The 20,949-nt window shown below is 45.8% G+C and overlaps 1 protein-coding gene and 1 pseudogene across 2 annotated transcripts in view; both read right to left on the bottom strand.

Moving 5' to 3' along the window:
• Nucleotides 1-8,180: 8,180 nt before the first annotated feature.
• Nucleotides 8,181-9,066, bottom strand: LOC101566963 (annotated as a pseudogene).
• Nucleotides 9,067-12,491: 3,425 nt separating this feature from the next.
• Tbc1d25 (TBC1 domain family member 25) overlaps nucleotides 12,492-20,949 on the bottom strand; it is a 43,847-nt gene continuing 35,389 nt past the window's right edge. For both annotated transcript variants that reach the window (XM_004633524.2, XM_023717825.1), the window contains exons 4-6: nucleotides 14,623-14,750; nucleotides 14,292-14,480; nucleotides 12,492-14,083 (exon numbers count right to left, since the gene is read on the bottom strand). In XM_004633524.2, coding sequence (XP_004633581.1) covers nucleotides 12,719-14,083; nucleotides 14,292-14,480; nucleotides 14,623-14,750 — 1,682 coding nt within the window. In that variant the 3' untranslated portion in view covers nucleotides 12,492-12,718. The remainder of the gene's footprint in view (nucleotides 14,084-14,291; nucleotides 14,481-14,622; nucleotides 14,751-20,949) is intronic.

Below are 20,949 nucleotides of genomic sequence, written 5' to 3'. Positions count from 1 at the left end.
CCCCAGCACCACATGCCAGCCAGCCCTGCCCCCTGGTGGGCTGAGCTGGCCACACACACACACACACACACACACACACACATAATTAATTAATTAATAAAAAAATAAATAAATTCAAAAAAATAAATAAAATGTATTTGGTTGTTGCAGGGTCTCACTATACAGCTTGGACTATGGTGAACCTCCTGCTTTCAGCTTCCCCAGTGCTGGGATTACAGGTGTGTGCCACTGCACTGGGACTCTGGCCAGCTCACCCCGCCCTAGGGGCGTGGCTGGCACAGCATTGGTGCAGGGGATAGAACCATATAGTCCCTGTGCTTTTGCCTAAGCTTGCCTAAGCAGACACTATAGTCTGCTGAACTATCTCACTGGTCCCATTTTTTTCCCCATAATTTTACTGAGAGACAAATAGCAATGAGACAGTTTCAAATCAAATTGGTAGGACAGTTTCAATAATTAACACATTGCATACTGTCTTTTGCTGATCCCATTTTTTTTCTTTTTTTAAAAAATTTATTTATTTATTAACATTTATTTTGGGGTGTGTGTGTGTGTGTGTGTGTGTGTGTGAGTGTGGCCAGCTCAGCCCACCAGGGGGCGCAGCTGGCTGGCATGTGGTGCTGGGGGAATCCGAACGGTGGTCCCTGTGCTTTATCAAGCTTGTTCCAAGTAGGTGCCTTAGACCACTGAGCCATCTCTCTAGCCCCTTTTTTTTTTCTTAATATAAGTCTTTTGTATTGGTTAAAACAATTTTTTTTTCAGACAGGGTGTTGCAATGCAGCTCAGGCTGGCCCTCAGCTAACTTTGTAGCTCAGGCTCGTCTTTGCAGTGATCCTCCTGCCTCAGCCTCCTGAGTGCTGTTGGCTGAAATTTTTTTTTTCCAGTACTGGGGATTGAACTCAGGACCTTGTGCTTGCCAGGCAAGTGCTTATTTTACTGAACTATCTCCCTAGCCCTGGCTGAAATTTTTAATGAGTTTTTTTTTAAATTTTTACTTACTTTTTTTTTAAAATTTTTATTTAGTGTGTGTGTGTGTGGCCAGCTCAGCCCACCAGGGGGCGGGGCTGGCTGGTATGTGGTGCTGGGGGATTGAACCGCGGTCCCTGTGCTTTGCTTAGCTTAGCTTGTTCTAAGTAGGTGCTTTAGACCACTGAGCCATCTCACCAGCCCCTTTACTTACTTTTTTAAAGCTTTTTTCCTCTTGTATTTAGGACAGGGTCTACAGGGTCTCACTATGTAGATCGGACTTGTAGTGAGTCTCCTGTTTTCAGGTACAGTGCCTGCCTGGCAAGTGCAAGGGCCTGAGTTCAATTTTTAATACAAAGGAAAAGAAAAGAAAGGGGGGGGGCAGGCAGGGGTTAAAAAAACTCATTAGGGGGCCTGCCAGTTAGCTCAGTTGTTTAAGTGACTGTTTATGCAAACACATTCAGGCTCAAGATACTGTTCTAATGGTGTTTGTAAATAGGATATCAAGTCCACACTTGTACAGCAATTAACCACTAAGAAGGATGTATGCAGTGTGTTAGTTATTGAAACTGTCCTAGCGATTTGATTTGAAACTGTCTCATTGCTATTTGTTTATCAATAAAATTATGAAAAAAAATACTGTGGTTGGATCCCCAGCTCCACATGCCTTACCAGACCTGCCCTTAAGGCAGCCTGAGCCAGCCAAAAAAAAAAAAAAAAAAAAAAAAAAAGAAAGAAAAATAAACCTCAACTTTTAGCCAGCCTGATAGCTCCACAGACGAACACGTCTGCTTAGGCAGAGCGCAGTGGCCGGGGTTCGATCCCCAGCATATAGTGCCAGCCTATGCCCCGGGGTGCGCTGAGATGGCAATTGAGACTGGCTGTGGTGCCATGTACCTATAATCCCAGCTCTTGGGAGGCTGTAAACAGGAGGATCACTACGAGTCTGATCTAGTAGTGAGACCCTGAGCACCCTGTAGACCTTTCCCTAAAATAAAAAGAGAATAATTTATACAGTTAAGTGGTCTTTATAGACCATCTGTATCCATTTAAAGTAAACATATTCTTTTTTTTTTTTTTTTTTTGGAACCGGGGATTGAACTCAAGCCCCTGAACTTGCCAGGCAAGTGCTTATTCCACTGAGCCATCTCCCCGGCCCCTAAAGTAAACATATTCTACAACAGTATAGTTGTAAGACTACATTTCTTCTGGGAAAAACCCTTAGTGTAGTGATTTTAATATCAAAGTTCTTCATTCTTTGAAATATAAAGTATTTGAACTGAATTAAGGTTACACACTTTTAAATACTACAGGGTCAAGGAGATAGCTCAGTGGTCTAAGCTTCTGCCTAGACAAGTGTAAGGACCCGGGTTCGATCCCTGGTACCATATGCCATTGTGGCCCCACCCCAGGCACACTGAGCCAGCCACCGAGACTGGGTATGGTGGTGCACATCTGTAATCCCAGTGCTGGGGAGGCTGAGACAGGAGGAGACTGGGTATGGTGGTGCACATCTGTAATCCCAGTGCTGGGGAGGCTGAGACAGGAGGAGACTGGGTATGGTGGTGCACATCTGTAATCCCAGTGCTGGGGAGGCTGAGACAGGAGGATCACTGAGTTGGAGCTGCATAGTGAGACCCTGTACCGAATAAATAAATACTACATACATGACTGTTATATTAAAATTATTGGGGCCGGGGAGATGGCTCAGTAGGATAAGCACTTGACTGGCAAACGCAACGATCTGAGTTCAATCCCCGGTTCCGCAAAAAAATAAAAATAAAAAAATAAATAAATAAAAATAAAATTATTTATACTAGTTGTATCTACTATCCAAAGGAAGTTTACTACCAAAATCTTACAGTAGATGTCTGTCTGGCATGCTTATTAATGGATCCTATAGGTCTAATTATAGATTAGCATGAATTTAGTGTCTATTCTTCCACCTTGCTGATCAGCAGGCACCCAAGGACCGTAACTGCTCAAGTTAGCTGTCACAGGCTTAGATTAAAGTCCCTAGCACATGAGCAAAGGTGGGCCCAATTCCTCATCACCAAGTGCTGGTCGAGGCTGTCAGATGCCTTCCAGTGTAGATCCCCAATCCAGTGGCTAGCAGATGGGACAGCTGCAGAGATGGAAGAAAAGCCTTGAGAAATTCTGCTGAGAAAATAGGGGAAGGAGTTCCTTCCTAGCAGTCATGTTTCTCCTGCTGAGAGTAGCTGTGAGCGTGGGGTGTTTAAAGAGGAATTCCTTAGGGGGTATATTTTCTGACCAACTTGGCCAATTCTAATCTGAATTTTTATTTTATTTATTTATTTATTCCATAATTTTATTGAGAAACAAATAGCAATGAGACAGTTTCAAACCAAATTGGTAGGACAGTTTCAATAATTAACACATTGCATACATTCTTCCTAGTGGTTAATTGCTGTACAAGATTGAATTTTTTTTTTTTTTGGTGGTACTGGGGATCAAATTCGGGACCTTGCATGTGCCAGGCAGGTGTTTATGCTGCTGACCTAGCTCCGCGGCCCCTCCAATCTGATTTTTTTCTTAAAATACTTTCAGCTTCTGTCAAGATAATCCTTCTCGGAGGGGCCAGGGAGATGGCTCAGTAGAATAAGCACTTGCCTGTCAAGTGCAAGGGCCTGAGTTCAATCCCTGGTACCACAAAAATAAATAAATAAATAAATAAATAAATAATAATCCTTCTTGGACTGAGAGCTATTTTTTTTCTCCAATGCTATATGTATCTGTTTCTGAAGCTCTATTAGTATCTTGTGGTGTCTGTGAGCCAAGTCGGCTCTCACAGCAACAACTCGTGCAGCTACTCTGTCCACAGTCATGCTGGGCATCTAACAGTATCTTTTCTTTTTCTTTCTTTCTTTTTTTTTGGCAGAACCACTTGCTAGGGAAGTGCTTATTCCACTGAGCCATCTCCCCAGCCCCAAAGCCTGGCTTTTTCTACCTTCACCTTGAAGGCTGTTTTTTTTTTTTTTCCAGAACCGGGGATTGAACTCAGGCCCTTGCGCTTGCCAGGCAAGTGCTTATTCTACTGAGTTATCTCCCCAGCCCCTAACAGTATCTTTTCTATGTCACTGTCATAAATAGAAACTGACAGGGCTGAGGATATAGCGAAGCAGTGCAGCACCTACCTGGTAAGTGGAACGCCCTGAGTTAGATTCCTGGTACCAAACAAACAAACAAACAAACAAACCCCAAAACTTGCCTTAGCCTCTTTTATGCCATGGTAAGGTGTGCACCACCATGGTCGAGGTATATAGCTCTTTGTTTCTTTTTCTCCCTTTGATACAGGCTCTCACCATGTAGTTCAGGGTGTCCTGGAACTCACTATGTAGCCCAGGCTGGTGTCAAACTCTTGGTGACCCTCCTGCATCAGCCTGAGTGCTGGGATTATAGTTGTGCACCATCATGCCTGCCTTTAAAAAAAATTACATAGCTTTTTTTTTTTTTTAAATAACATAATAGAGCTGGCCAAATAGTTCAGTGGGCTAAAGCCCCTGCCTAGGTAGATGCAAGGACCAGGGTTTGATCCCCGGCATGCTGTGTTGGCCCCGCCCCTGGGGTGCGCTATGACAGCGATTGAGATTGGGTGTGGTGGCACGCACCTGTAATCCCAGTGCTTGTGAGGCTGAAAACAGGAGAATCACTATGAGTCTGATCTGTGTAGTGAGACCCTGTACTAAATACATAAAAAACAGAACCATCATGAACAGGTACTATTATCAAATACTCTTCTGCTTTAAGATACTCATATGATTTTATCCATGATGTGGTAAAAACTTTTTTGACAGTTACTGGGGGTCAAATACAGGGGATAGCACGTTAGGCAAGTACTCTGGGTAAATTATATTCAATATTTTCTCTCTCTCTCTGTGTCTCTGTCTCTGTCTGTCTGTCTGTCTGTCTGTCTGTCTCTCTCTCTCTCTCTCTAAGAACTTGCTATGTAGCGGAGGCTGGCCTCAAATTCAGTGGTCCACCTGCTTCAGCCTCTGGAGTGCTCAGATGGCAGGCATGCACCAGCACATTTAGCAATTTTCTAACTAGGATCATGTTTGCATTCCTGAGATAAAGCCTATTATTTGTTCTGAAGAAATATACTCTTGTAGCTGGATGTGATGGTGCACATCTGTAATTCTAGGAATCTGAAAAGTAAAGCAGGAAGATCACTGAGTTTGAGGCCAGCCTGAACTACATAGTGCTTGTCTCCAAAAAGCAAACAAATAAACAAGAGCAATAAAGAAAAAAAATCAAATAAAGGACTTTTTTTTTTTTGAGACAGGGACTTGCTACGTAGTGCAGACTGTCCTGGGACTCACTGTGTAGCCCAAGCTGATCTTGTACTTTGCAGTCCTCCTACTGAAGCTAGGATTTTAGGTGTGCCAACTACCAGCCAAAAACAAAGAGATCTTGACATTTTGATAAGAACTACAATCTGCAAAATTGTCCACATCTGGGCCCAATGTAGTTACAACAAACAGTGTCAGTTGGGCAGGTGGTGCAGGCCGTGGTGCTAGCACTGAGGAGGCTGAGGCAGAAGGATCACTGTGAGTTCAAGGCCAGCCTGGGCAACACAGTGAGGTCTATAGAGCAAGACTCTGTCTCAAAAAATTCTTTTAAAATGTAGTCTTTGATTGTCATTTACACTTTTGTAAAAAAAAAAAAAACCCAAAGGTTATATGCATGTTTTTCTGTTCATCTTTACATCAGTTTGAATGTTTAAAAGATCCCAGAAGCCTTGCTTTTCATCTATTTCCCATTGTATTAACTTACCATTGTTAGCCTCTTCCATCTGCTTTTCCTTTCTCTCCCTGGCTGCTGGGGATTGAAGCTAGGGACCTTGCACGGAGCCACATACATCCCCAGGCCATTACCAATTCTGTTTTAAATTTTCAGGCAGGGTTTCATTAAACTGCACGGTCTGGCCTCAAACTTGCCCTCCTCCTGCTTCAGGCTGCTGAGTAGCTGGGAGCACAGGTGTGCATCACCATGCCCAGTAAAATTTTTTCATTTTAATTCTCTATTGTACATATTTTCTTATAATATTTCTTTGGGGGCCTGCCAGTTAGCTCAGTTGTTTAAGCGCCTGCTTATGCAAATGCAATCAGGTGCAGGATACCTTGGTTAGATCCCCACCTCCACCTGCCTTACCAGACCCACCCTGAAGGCAGCCTGAGCCAGCCAAAAAAACAAATCCTTCTAGAATATTTCTTTCATGCCTCAAGCTTTTAGTTTTGTTCTGCCTTTTTTTCCAACTGGACTTCAAGCTTGGATAATTTTATTTTTATTTATTTAGAGACAGGGTCTTGTTTTGTAGTTGAGACTGGCCTTGAACTCACTGCCTCAACCTCACCAGGACTGCTGGGATTATAGGCGGGCACCACCACACCCCACTGGGATCATTTATTATCCAATCTTTCTGCTTTCCAGATAAATGTATGTATATATGTATGTATTTTTGTACCAGGAATTGAATTCAGGACCTTGTGCTTGCCAAGCAGGCACTGAGGGGGAGAAAGAGACATAAAAAGAATTAAGATGTGTTATGTACATGTATCAAGTCCCCATGATGAATGCAATCCTTATGTACTACAAACACATATTAATAAAAATTAAAATTTTATGTACTGGGCCATAAAATTATGTAGCTTTTTTTTTTTTTTTGGTGTAACTGGCGATTGAACTCAGGACTTTTGCGCTTGCTAGGTAAGCACTTATTCTACTGGGCCATCTCCCCGGCCCCAAAATTATGCATAACTATAATTTCAGCACTTGGAGGCTGAGACAGGAAGATCACTGTGAGTCTGAAGTCAACCTGTGCTACACAGTGAGACCCTGCTTCAAAAAAACCAAAAGAATACCCACATATTAAAAATGTAAAAAATGTGTTATCCAGGACCTTTTAGGAATATACATGTTTATGACAGACATTTGATGAGTAATGTCACTTTTTGGGCTTTTAATCTTTTTTTTTATATTTTAGGGAAGGGTCTACAGGGTGTTCAGGGTCTCACTACTAGATCTGATTTGTAGTGATCTGCCTGTTTACAGCCTCCCAAGTGCTGGGATTACAGGAGTGCACCACCACGCCATCTCAGATGCCCTCTCAGCGCACCCCGGGGCCAGGGCCAGCACAGCAGGCCCCGGGGATCCAACCCCCGACCCCTGGGCCTGTGCTTTAATCCATGGGCTTTTAATCTTAGTGCTCAATTATATGGCCATCTCAGCTTTCTGCAGGGTTTTACTAGTCTGTTAAATGTTTTGTTCATCTTTGAATTTTCAACATTTCTAAATCCTTATGTGCATATTCACTGTTGGGACTTGTTTTAGTCCAAGGTCTCTGTATTTTAAATCTTTGTGTAACTACTTATTGTATCAGGTCTTGGGCTTTTTTTTTTTTTCCAATGTGGTGCTGGGGATCCAACCCAGGGCCTTGCGCACTTGAGACAAGAGGTCTGCCACTGAGCCCCAGCCCCAGCCCTTCAGGACTTAATTATGGTGTCTCATTTCTTTTTTTATTGGTACATTTTAGGTATAATGATCACACTCATCATAGGAAATTTGTATCAATACCTGATATATCTTGCTTCTTTTCTTCCCATTCCCCTCTTCCCTTCCATCTTTCCTCTCCTTATTTACGAAAGCGTTGTTTCTAATTTTCTCTTGTTTTCCTTGTCTCTTCTTTCTTTCCCCTTTTCCTGTTTCCTTGTTTCCCTTCTCATTTGAACATTTTCTTCCCATTTCCCAGTATCTCTTATACACTTTGGTCCTATAATGCTTGGTTTCTCACACCAGAGAAACAATGTGGTGTTTAAACATGTGAGTCCAGCGGCCTAAGTGTCTACCTAGCAAGTGCAATGTCCTGAGTTTGATCCCCGGTACAGGAAAAAAAATCAGCTTCCTATTTATTTCACTTAGAAGTAAGGTCTCAAGTTGCATCCAGTTACCTAGAAATAGCACAGGTTTATTCTTCTTTATGGCAGACTAGTCCCCCACTGTATTAAAAAACCCCAACACATCTTTATCCATTCCTAGGTTGATAGGCATTTAGACTGTTTTCAAGATTTAGCTATTACACACTGTGCCACTATAAACATGGGTATGCATATAGCATCTTATTTCATATTTTCCACTTACTATATATATTTCCATCTTACTCATACTTCACATTTTGAAGCTCTTTAGAAAATACCTTTTTCCTTTATATTCAGATATCCAAAGTTCTACATTAGTCCACCCTTACACCTCTGCTTCAGCTAGTATGTGGCAAGTAGTGTCTCACATAGGTCCCTGTGTGGGCCTCTCATGTGTTGTGCTAGGATTGGTCTATGTGAATGATAAGATGCAGCAGAAATGATCATCTGTCCTTTTTTGTAGACAGGGTCTTGCTGTGTAGTTTAGGAGGCCCACTTTGTAGCCCAGGAGGACCTTGAAGCAATCTTCCTGCCTCAGCATACCAAATGCTGAGATGACAGACATGTGCCACCAGCTCCGACTTCATGTGTCATTAGTGAGATTAAACTGTAATTGATATTGTGGCTTATGTCTTATGGTTTTTTTTTTTTAAATTGTAACAAGTCCTTTACTATCTCATAAATGCCATGAGAGAATCTGACAGTTTGTAATGAAATTTAGAAATCTTTCCCTGCCTCCTTCTTCCTGCCCTTCACTGTGTTGAAAAGATGTTGAGTTCTTCCAGAGTTTTGCTGAGCTGAGTGGTTTCTGAATTGATTGGACTCTCCAGGTAGCTGCTTCCTACACAGAGTTTTCCTGATATTGGATCTATTATTCTGCCCACTTTGAAGATGATCTCAGCCAGTTCATGTTTCACGTGCATTTTTCATGGAACAGGTAAAGCTTTGAGAAGTACAGTATCTCCAACAGTGCATCGCTGAAGGGCATCATAAGCAAAATAGGTTTTCTGCTTATTAAAATACTTTAGTAAGTAGGGATCCAGAACAAGCCTGGTCACTCTCACTTTAGCAGTTTTTTGCATGGCTGTACCAATCACCTTCCCCACAATCCATTTGACATGCACGGATGAACCAACTGCTGACATTTTACGGCTCTGATCACTTCAGGGTTGTCTTGGGGCCAGGGAGATGGCTCAGTAGAATAAGCACTTACCTGGCAAGTGCAAGGGCCTGAGTTCAATCCCGGGTTCCACTAAATAAATAAATAAATAAATAAAGAAAGAAAGAAAGAAAGAAAGAAAGAAAGTTGTCTTACAGTCTTGCCTGCACGTTTAGAACACAATTTTTGAGGAACCCCATGGAAAGGCTCAGGCAATAAGACACAAATCTCCTATTGTGGCCCTAAGTGGCCATGTTAAAAGTGGATCCACCAGGGCTGTGTGTGGTGGCACACAGCTGTAATCCCAGTACTTAGGAGGCTGAGGATGGAAGATTGTTGTAAGTTCGAGACCAGCCTGAGCTACAAAGTGAACTCAAGTCCAGCCTGAACGACATAGCAAGACCCTGTCACAAAAAGACAAACAACCAAACAAAACAACCAAAAAAAACAAAAACAAAAAACCCCTAAGTGGTCCTTCAGCCACATCAGGGCTCCAGTGGACCATAATCCTGCTGACAACTTGACTGAAGCCTCAGGAGCAAAAGCTTGTCTGGCAAGCATAAGGTCCTGAGTTCAATCCCCGGTACCAAAAAAAAAAAAAAAAAAAAAAAAAAAGAGAGAGAGAGACAAAGCAAACACTACCCAGTTAAACTGGGTATGGGGCCAGAGAGATGTCTCAGTGGAAGAAGTGCTTCCCTGGCAAGCGCAAGGGCCAGAGTTCAATCCCTGGTTCCACCAAAAATAAACAAAGTGGGTATGGTAGCATACACCTGTAACTCCAGTTACCTGGGAGGCTGAGGCAAGGGGATCACAAGTTCAAAGCTAGTCTAGGCAACTTAGTGAGAACCTGTGTCAAAATAGAAAATAAAGTCAGGGAGTATAGCTCACTAAAGCTTGGCAGAACATCCCTGGGTTAAATTTCCGTCTCAGTTAAGATTCTTGGTCGTCAGATACTGAGGTGGTAAAATCCTGTGGGTTTTATTTTTGGTTTTTCTTTTTGAGACAGGGTTTCACTATGCAGTTCAGGCTGCTCTTGAACTCACAACCATTCACCATGCCTGGCAATCCTGTGGTTTTCAACTGGTTCAGAGGTATTTGTTACACTGCAGTAGATGACATACATCTGGCAGGAGCTATGTGGCCCCATGATTTGGGTGGTGAGTTCAAGTGCCTGGAAGTTGTCAGCTCACTGGTTGGCACAAAGTGGTGAGGAAAGGCTGCAGGCCAGACCCCAGTCTGCTCACTTGTTTGCAGTGCAGGGGCACTGAGACCCATGTGGGAGATGAACCAGAGGCTGTGTGGTCCCAGGTACCACGAGAGCCATCTTCACTCTGACAGTGTGCAGTGCGGTGACCACTTCTCCATCGCCAGAATTACTCCCTGTGAGTAATCTAAGAGCCTGGCACCCAGAAGGAGAGATGCAGGACTGCTCATCTATGGCTGCCCATTTCTTTCCTCAGCAGGGCACTTGTGGCCTTGGCCTCAGCCTTCCTGCTCAACACCCACGCCTGGGTTTGGAAGACTTCTGCAACCTCGGGCTGGCAACACAGTGAAAAGCAAGGGCCAGAACTTGCAGATTTTTTCCCAAGCCTGCCCTCTACTTGCTGTCCCTGGCCATTTACCCTCCACCTACCACTACACATACCAGTTGGTCAGCATTCCACGTCCCAAAAGATCTCAGAGCTGTTGTAGTTTCTGGACCGTGTGCCCCTCTCGGTAGTTCCTCCAGGCTAGTTTCAGGCAAAGGAACCAGCAGCTGGCACTCTCTGCCATCTTGGCAGGAGTCAGAAGGCTAATGTGTCCTGGGGAACAGTAGAGGCTTCTGCTCATTGGCACTTCTGCTTCCCAGAAAGGACTCTGGACTTTGGCCCTCAAAGGTGCTAAGCTGCCATATGCAGAATAACATACTTAGCTGGCCCTTGAAATAGCTGAGCTTATTAGTCATAACACATATCCTACAGGGTGTCAGCAGGACTGAAAAAGGGACATTTTAGGTCCCCATGGGGGTAGAGTGGGTCCCAGGGAAATGTGAACACTTTATCCATAGCACACACGTGGTAGGCAGTGTTTGAGCACCCTGGACAGAGCAATCTTGTCCTGTCTTCTAGGTGCCAGAGCTCTCCTGTGAGGAAGGGTCAGTTTCCCTTCCAGTCTAGGGGAAGGGATGATAGTGGCCTTTCAGGGTACTTTCTGTGAGACCGGGCATCACCAAGTCCCTCCTTTCCTGAGGCGGGGCTCAAACTTATGATCCTCCAGCCTCAGCCTCCCAGAGTGCTGGATGACAGGCCTGCACCATCATGACCACAGGCACTTAACTTCTTTAAAAGATCCCATCTTTCACTTCTTCATATGTTCCCTCCTCAGCTTTTTACGGCAATCTTGGGGAGACATGGGAGGACAGTTGCCTTGATGCCCCTGTATCTCTGGCAGCATTTCTGAGTGCAGCAACTTCTGGAAACAGGGTGGCTCAGCTAGACCACCATCTAACCCCTGGTCAAACACTGTCACTGTCCTATGCTTTGTAGCACCTGGCCTAGGAGAGAATCCCACTTTCTGAGAAGGTAAGTATGGAAAGGGACCTGTGTTGACCAGTATCCTCCAAATAGGTAGGGTCTGCATTTTATCATGCTTGGATGTTTGTGGGCTAGAAAAAGTAAACAGATGATTTCTATTACTACAATGGCTAAGACAGGTGGCCCTTCAGGTACCCAGAAACCAAGTTTAGGCCTGAGGCAAGGCAAGCCCAGGCCCTCAAGCTGGCTTCAAAGCAAGTGACAAGATGGCAGGCTGAGCCCTGCTCAGGGATGCCAGCATCAATGCATAAGTCTCCCACAGCAAGGTCTGGATCCTACAAATGGTCATGAGTGTAATGATAAGGGTGGCCAGCCAGTATCTACATAGACCCTGACTTCCCAGGGCCTTCCTTGCTTTATGACTATTGCCCCCTTGCCTTTCTAAGATAGGGTCTTCCTCTGTGGTTGAGGCTGGCTTTGAACTTACTATGTAGCTCAGGCTGGCCTTGAACTCATGCCAATACTTCTGCCCCAGCCTCCAGTGCTGCCAACTACAGGTGTGTGTCACCATGCCTGGGTGAATCTTGGCCTATTCTGAGCCAGGAATGAACTCTACTCTTTCTCCCTCCTTCTGCCAACCCTCGTAGGGTCTGTCTTGAAATCGTAAGACTCACAACCATAATACGAATACTTATTTGAGGACACATACGCCAAGACACAGACTTTGGCTTTCCTGGAGCAATCCCTGACCCGGGCTCACTTTCTACAAATGACTCTCAGCAGCCACTAACCCCATGACTGGAGAACAAGGAGCTACCCTCCCACAACTGAAGCCCAGTCAGGTAACAATCCCCTGGGGACTCCATCCACAGCGAAGTCCAAGGAAAGGGAGAGAGAAATATAGAGACCACAGTGACCTTCATGTGTGCAAAGTACAGTTGTTTGAAAACAAAACAGGACAAAGAGGCTGTGGCCTCCATGGGACACTGCCAAAGGAGAGCCCGCACACTCAAACCTGGGGAGAGAGGGCCCAGGCTCCGAAAGGTCTAGGGCTGGCAGGCAGGGATGTGGGGTCTTAAATGTAGGCCCTCAGGGCAGAGGACGGACAGTCCCATGGGCCTGGTGGGAGGCTGGAGGGAGCCTGATCAGGATGGGGCTGTGGCTTCAGCACCTTCCTCTGAGTCCCACACCTCAGACTGCAGGTAGTCAGCAAAGAGAGACTTGGCCCGGCGCAGGACCCGCCCCAGGTGATGTTTCCGCACCAGGCGGTCGAAGTGCATGGCCAGCTCGTTGTAATCCAGCCCATTGCGCATGATGTGGTCACGGTGTTCCAGCAAGATGGCCAGGCAGAGGAACAGCATGAATGGGTTCCCCTGGCCAAACTCCTGGGGTGGGGGCAGGCCCACTGGGCCTGGGTGTGGCAGGGACTTCCCAGGGTCTCGTGGGGAGCCTACCTCTCGCATCAGGGGGGATCCTATGGTCATGTCAGCAGTGGGGGAGGCCTCGGGGGTGGAGGGCGGAGATGAGGAAGATGGGGAATCTGGGTGGGAAGAGGAGGAGAGCAGTGGGTCTGGGGAGTTTAGCAAGGGCTCAGAGAGGGACTTAGCACTCATGAGGGCAGCAGGATGAGGCAACTGGGCCCGAGGGTTCCTCAGGGGGCTCATGGTATCCTTGAGTTGCTGGAGGTCATCCAGGCTGGCCTGTCTCAGGAGACGCCCCCCGCCCCCAGGTCCCTGGCCAGACCTGGCTAAGTGGTCTACCGCATCTTCAAAGGTACCGCCTCCTCCACTGCCAGCAGGCCTCAGCATGTGCCTCTGTCGCACTGGCCGCCCCCTGTGACCAGTGAAGCCAGTGTCTGCCACTTGGCTGGAAGGTCCAATAAGCTCTACTTCATGTTCAGGAGGATCAGGGGGCAGTGAGCTCCAGGTGACCTCAAGCATGCGAAGGGCATCGTCAAAGGCGAACTCTCGCTTGAGCTCCAGCAGCAACCAGCGGTAACAGAAGAAAAGGTCATCGGCACCTGCCTCTTGCAGGTACTGGTAGAAGTCAGGGTCGGCGTGTCGCAGAAGTAGTTTAAGGTGGGCAAATTTGGTGGCCATGGCACGGCCATCGGGATGGAAGTTGGCAGCTAGGCGCTTCATGATGCCACAGAAGCAGACGAAGGCATGGCCCTCATGGTCCATGACAGCGAGGATGGGCGAGGCCAGGTCGCTCATACCCTGGCAGTAAGACACCTGTGGGTGGGTGACTGCGTAGGTGGTGAGCAGGTCATGCAGTGCCCGCAGGTGCGGGCCATCCTCAGGCCCTGCGTAGTAGGGGTGGGCCCGGTCAGTGCGCAGGACATCCTTGAGGACCGTGCTGCGGATGAACTCCAGATCCTCAGGGCTCGCCCGCTGCGCCCACTCGCTCTTGAGCTGCTCGTACTCACGACTCTTGCGTTTCATGTAGTCCATCCGCTCGCGGCCCGTGAGCCCATCAGGGTACACATTCAGCAGGTACCGCCACACCACCTGGCAAGCAGGCAAGACCAGCACAGGGCTGAGACTGAAGACCACCACCTGCAGTCTCAGGTGCCCTGGTCCTCTTTGTGCCAAGTTTGCCTCCCACTGCTGCCTCCCAGCCCCTCATGGAAGAGAGCACCTCCCCCGGAGGGTCTCCACTGCCTGTGGCTCCTAAGGCACCAGTGAGGACAGACAGGACCAAGGGGTGTGGGCTTACTTTTCTTAGTGAGGGCTCCACGCCACCGTGGTAGATCCGCAGACGCAGCTCCTCGGGACGGGACAGCTGGCCCTCATGGTTCAGATACATGTGAAACTCAGCATCGCTCAGGGGTGGCTTGAAGGGCTTGACGTCCTCCCCATATGACCAGCTTAGCACCTGCTGGACCTTAGACAAGGTGCGGCCCACCTGGGAAGGAAGCAGTGAGGGGGGAGCTCACTGGGCAGCCCTGCAGCTAGGGGCAAAAGCCAGCCAGTACACTCAGGACTGTGGCTCTGCGCTGGCCTTGCCCTCCAACCGCACAGCACGTCCCTGAGGTCTCTGAACCCACCTGGGAGAGGATGGACTGAGTGAAGGGCAAGGCAGCTGTGGTCAGCGATGAGCGTTTCTCGGCCAGCAGCACGTCAGAGCCAATGACATCCTTGGGGCTGATTATGTCCCAGTCCTCCAGAAGGGGGCCTGGGCACAGAGTGAAGCCCCATGAGAGCCCCGCTAGGCAGCTCCTGTCCCACAGCTCCACCCCATGCCACTGCAATCACAGACAATGCCCACCATGCACGGTCCTGGGCAGTGTCTCCCCAGAGGGCCGAGGAGCCTCTACTATGCTAGTGAGAGAGTAATGCCTGTTGAGCACTCAGGACTACTGTGTGGGCCAACATATGAAATAACTAGGGGGCCGGGGACACCTATAGTTGCAGCTACTTGGGGGTGGGTATAGGGGGATTGCTTGAGCCCAGGAGTTCTGGGTCAGCCTGGATATCACAGCAAGATGTTGACTCAAAATAATTAAAAATGAATGAATACATAAGTAAATGAATAAGAAGGGCTAACTGGGTTGGTAACCTTCAAAAAAAGAAATAGAAGGAATGAAGGAAAAAAACCCCACTAGCTAATGCTTCCACAGTGCTGAGTGCGTGCGTGAAACCGTTCTGAACCCTTTGTAAATATTAACTCATTTAAAATACCCATCAAGAACACTGTAAGGGGGGGCGGGGAGATGGCTCAGTGGAATAAGTGCTTCCCTGGCAAGCACAAGGGCCTGAGTTCGATCCCCAGTTCCACAAAAAAGAAAACACACAGTAAGGGGCCGGGGAGATGGCTCACTGGAATGAGCGCTTCCCTGGCAAGCGTAAGGGCCTGAATTCAATCCCTGGTTCTGCAAAAAAAAAAAAAAAAAAAAAAGAACACAGTAAGACCCTGTCTCAAAATAAAATAAAAAAATACCCATCAATCCTATAGATTAGGTGCTACTATTATTGACACTTTTCTGTGAAGAACAGGTACAGTTAGGGTAAGATATTTGCCTAGGGCCCTAGGGCTAGTAAGTAAAGGAACTAACATTTCAAGATTAGGCCCAAAGCTGGAGAGACTAAATTCCTGATCTCATATTCTTGACAGTCCTTCCTCCAATGAATGGCAGAGGCTGCCAGGCATGGTAGCACACGCCTCTGATCCCAGCACTCTGGAGGCTGAGGCAGAAGGATGCTGGTAAATTTGATCTCCATAGTGAGTTCAAGGCCAGCTGGACTATATAATAAGACCCTGTCTAAAAGAAGAAGAAGGGGCTGGAGAGATGGCTCAGTGGTCTAAAGCACCTACTTGAAACAAGCTTGGCAAAGCACAGGGACCGCAGTTCGATCCCCCAGCACCACATGCCAGCCAGCCCGCCCCTGGTGGGCTGAGCTGGCCACACACACACACACACAATAAATAAATGTAATAAATAAAAATAAATAAATAATTTAAAAAAAAAGAAGAAGAAAAAAGAAAGACAGAAGGTACTACTTATTACTATTCTCTTTTTTTCATTTTATTTATTTATTTATTTATTTATTTATTTATTTATTTATTTATTTGGCAGAACCAGGGATTGAACTCAGGCCCTTGCGCTTGCCAGGGAAGCACTTATTCCACTGAGCCATCTCCCCACCCTACTATTCTCATTTTACAGACAATGACCAAAATGTTTGGAACAACTAGTAAGAACTGCATAGAAACCTCATTTGCCTACTCCAGAGCTCAGATATGTTTTAGAAGTATTTGTGGAGCAGATATATTGTGTTTGCTAGACAAGGGGAATCATGGTATGTTGGATTACTTAGTAGTTCTGGCCCCTGAAACAGAAGTCTGTCTCTGTCTGTCTTTTTTCTTTTTCTTTGTGGCCAGTTCTGCCTGCCCTGAGGGCAGGGCTAGTACAGCATGTGGTACCAGGGTCCCTGTGCTTGCCTAAGCAGGTGCTTTAGTCTGCTGAGCTATCTTGCTGGCCCTCTTTTATTTATTTATTTATTTATTTATTTATTTTTGCTGTACTAGGGATTGAACTAGGACCCTACACTTGCAAGACAGGTGCTTATTCTACTGAGCTATCTCTCCAGCCTAGGCCCTCTCTTTTTCCTTCTTCTTTTGAGGTACCAGTGATCAAACTTGAGCCCTTGTGCTTAGGTGGGCCGGGGAGATGGCTCAGTAGGATAAGCGCTTCCCTGGCAAGCACAAGGGTCTGAGTTCAATCTCCAGTTCCGCCAAAAAAAAAAAAAAAAAAAAAAAAAGGAGCAGAGACCTTGTGCTTGCCAGGCAGGTACTTATGCCCTTGAGCTGTCTCCCCAGCCCTCCTCTCTCTTGAGACAAGGTCTCTATGCTGTTCAGCCTAGCCTTGAACTTGCTATGTAGCCCAGGCTGGCCTGAAGTCGATACCCCCTTCCTGCTGGGAGTAAAGGCGTGTGCCACCACACCCAGCTCCCTTTCTCTCCTTACTTCCCCTCATACCCTTTCTTCCTGCTTCAACTGTGGCAGGGTTACTAAAGCAGCAGTGCCTATTTAAAGGGAAGTCTGGGAATGGAACCAGGGTGCTGTGCATATATACAGAACAGCCACTCTACCACTCAGCTACATCTCCAAGTTTGCGAACCTTAAGAGATGCCAGCCCTGACAATGTAGGGCAGATAAGCAAACAACAACACGCAGTGACCAACTTTCAGACTCCATTACATAAAACACGTATCAGTCCATTCACTTAAGTTGCTGCCATTTGTAGGCAAATGGCACCTCCAAGCAGTGTTTCCATGGAGCCTACTTCACTTCCTCCCAAACAGCTGAGGGGAAGCAAGGCCATGCATGCATGTCACTACCTCTTTCGGATGTCTCCCAGGACGCTCCAAATTTAAGGAACCAAAAAGGTAACCCAAGAGCTGGGCACAGGGGCACACACCTGTATTCTAAGCATTCTGAAAGCCTGAAGCAGGAAGGCTGCAAATCTGAGCTCGGCCTGGAAAACTCAGTGACATAGTAAGACTGTCTTAAAATAAAAATATTTTCAAAAGGACTGGGACCAAGCCCAGGCTAGTTTAAACTTGGAGCCCTTCTGCCTTAGCCTCCAGGAATGCTGAGATTATAAGTGCGTGTCAGCCCTGGCACTCTGTAGCTTCAGCTTGTAAAACAGACTTAACCTGATTTCTATCTTGTCACCCTGCCTGAGCTACCACCTCTGTCACCTAAATCTACCTACTGACAGCCCCTACTTGCTTTTTGTTCCTCTCCAATCCCTGACCATAAAACCACTGCAGTGAATATAATATGGTCTTTTATTTTATTTTTGTCTTTTTTGAGACAGGGTCTCACTATGCAGTTTAGGCTGGTGTTGAGCTCACTTTGTAGCCCAGGCTGGTCTTGCCTCAGGTTCTGGAGTGCTGGGATTACATGCATGCACCACCACACCAGGCTGGTCTTTTATTTTTTGAGATAGTCCTGTTATAGAATAAAGGCTGGCATTGAACTCACTTTTTAGCCTAGGCTGTTCTCAAACTCAGAGAGATCCTCCTGCCTCAACCTCCTGAGTCCTAGGATTAAAAGCGTGTGCCACTATGCCTGGCAAATATAATATGGTCTTAGCATAGCAGCAAACAAACAGAGCTGTTTGGTGAACTGCAATACAAACCAGAGGGCCGGGGAGATGGCTCAGCAGAATAAGCGCTTGCCTGGCAAGCACAGGGTCCCGAGTTCAATTTCCAGTACCACCAAAAAACAAAACAAAACAAAACCCAGAAATGAATCCAAGTGTTTATGGGAACTCAGTAGGTAACAAAAGTAGCATTTTAACTTAGTGCAGAAAATGTGGCTAATTTTTTTAAAATTTTATTTATTGGTTGATTAGATAACAGCCTCACTACACAGCTCAGATTTGTAGTGATCCTCCTGTCTCAGCCTCTCTGGTGCTGGAATACAGGTGTGCGCCACCACGTTTGATTTTGGCTGGGCGCACTCTGGGTTCTAGGGTAGGCATGGCACGCAGTACTGGGGATCAAACCAGGTCCTTGTGATTCCTAGGCAGATGGTTAGACCCCCAAGCTATTTTCCCAGCCTAAGGCGGTTATTTAGTAAATGATGCTGGCATAATTTATCTGAGTTTTTGAAGAAGTTTTAATTTCATTTATCTTTTGGTTTTCTGAGACAATATCTCACTATGCACTTCAGGCCAGACTTGAATTCACTATCTAGCCCAGGCTGTCCCAGAACGCGAGGGGATCCTCCTGCCGTAGCATCTCAAATGCTGGGATTATTGGGTGTGTATGCATCTTCTATACCTATCACATGCATCTTGAAGAATTTTTAGAAGCAAGGCCACAAATCAAATGTTGACAAAGATTTATATGAAAAAAGAAACAATAAACATATTAGAATAAAATGTAGGAGAATATTTATATAAGTTTGTGAATAGAGAAGATATTTCAAAGAGGAAAGGCTGGACATGGTGGTGCACACCTGTAATCCCAGTACTCAGAAGGCTGAGGCAGGAGGATCTCTTGTGATTTGGAGGATGGCTTTGGCAACCAAGTGAGTTCAAGGCCAGCCTGAACTGCACAGTGAAACTCTGCCTCAAAAAGAAAAAAAAAAAGAGGATAAATTCAGAAATCAGGAAGAAAAAGATAACCTAGGTGTGTTGGCACATGTCTAAAATCCCAGCACTCTGGGAGGCTGAGGCAAAAAGATCAGAAGTTCAAGCCCAGCCCAGGGGGGTTTAGTGAGACTGTATCTCAAAAACAAACAAACAAACAAACAAACAAAAAACAAGGACCAAGAGATGGAGTGAGTGGGGAGAGAAGGCCCCGGGGAAGTAGGAAGAATTAACACATGTCATGTACATGTGCCAACTCCCTATGGTGAATGTAATCATTATGAACTGGAAATATGTAATAATGAAAAATTAAAAAAAAATAAGTTTTGGGGCCAGGGAGATGGCTCAGTAGAAAATAAGCACTTCCCTGGCAAGTGCAAGGGCCTGAGTTCAATCCCCAGTTCCGCAAAAAGTAAGTAAATAAATAAATAAATAAAATTTTGTAGCTTAGTTCAAAGTCCTTGGTTAAATCCCCAAAAGGAAGTGAAAAAGATAAAAAGGAAGGAGGAAGAAAGGAAGGAAAATATCAGAAAGATAAAGACAGAAACCAGGCATGGAGGCACATTAATTGGGAGGCTGAGGCAAGAGGATGGCTTTGAGTTTGACACTAGCCTGGGCTACATAGTGAGTCAAAGGTGATCCTGAAATACACAGAAAGTCCCTGTCTGAAAAAGAAAGAAAAAAAAGACAGACAGGAAGAAAAGACATAAAGATAGATGGGCAGAAAGTTGGACAGACAAAAAGTAAAACCAACCAAAGATAGATAGAAAGATAATCAGAGAGAAGCCAGAAAGATTAAAAAAAAAATCAGAAAAATGATGACATACAGATATGTAGACAGAAAGACATACAGGAATAGGGATACAGCTCAGTGGCACAGCACCTGCCTGGCAAGTATGAAGTCGTGAGCTCGATTCTTCGTATTAAAAAAAAAGACATACGGAAAGAGATAAAGAAAGCAAGAGAGATAGAATGTCAGACTGACAACCAGAAAGCAGACAGGAACAGACAAAGACAGTTGGACAAGCCAGGAATGGTGGCACACGCCTGTATTATAGTACTCAGAAGGATAAGGGAGGAAGACTTCCATGAGTCCAATGCCAGCCAAGGGTACACAGTGATATCAAGGTCATTCTGAACTATACAGAGACCTGTAGCAAAAAGCAACTCAGCTAACCAACCAATCAAGTAAACAAACAAAAAGCTGGGCATTGTAGCACCTGTAACTCTAGCCCTTATGAGGCTAAGGCAGGAGGACTGACATAAGTTGGAGGCCAGCCTGAGCTACACAGTGACTTCACAGAAGCCTGATTGCCATAGCAAGACCCTGTCTCAAAAATAAAACAAAACAACAAAACCCAGATAAACAGACACAAAGATAGCAATATATAAATAAAGAAAGACAGATTAAAAAAAAAAGACTGAAAAACAGAAAAAGAAAAACAAAGAGGCCTGCCTGGCAAGTGCAAGGTCCTGAGTTCAGTTCCTAGTACAAATAGACAAAAACAGAAACACAGCTTTGATAATTGTACTACGGGTAGAGTGTGCCTAAGGAGAGTCACATGGAGAGAAAACATTCTCTCAGGCTTTCACAGAGAGCACATTGGCCAACCAATGGCCGTGACTCATCCACATGGCTCACACTGACAAACAATCTGAGGTACAGGATCTCAGGATTAATCCTGAGGGGATTTCACTGACCTTATCAGACCCAAAAGCTACAACTCTTGTTGCATAGGTATTGCTTTACCTTGGTCTTAACCATCCAGC

Source organism: Octodon degus, unplaced genomic scaffold (assembly GCF_000260255.1).
Source record: "Octodon degus isolate 3935 unplaced genomic scaffold, OctDeg1.0 scaffold00055, whole genome shotgun sequence".
NCBI classification, from domain to species: Eukaryota; Metazoa; Chordata; class Mammalia; order Rodentia; family Octodontidae; genus Octodon; species Octodon degus.
The sequence above is the reverse complement of the archived record's forward strand: the minus strand, read 5'-3'. Positions and strand labels throughout refer to the sequence as shown.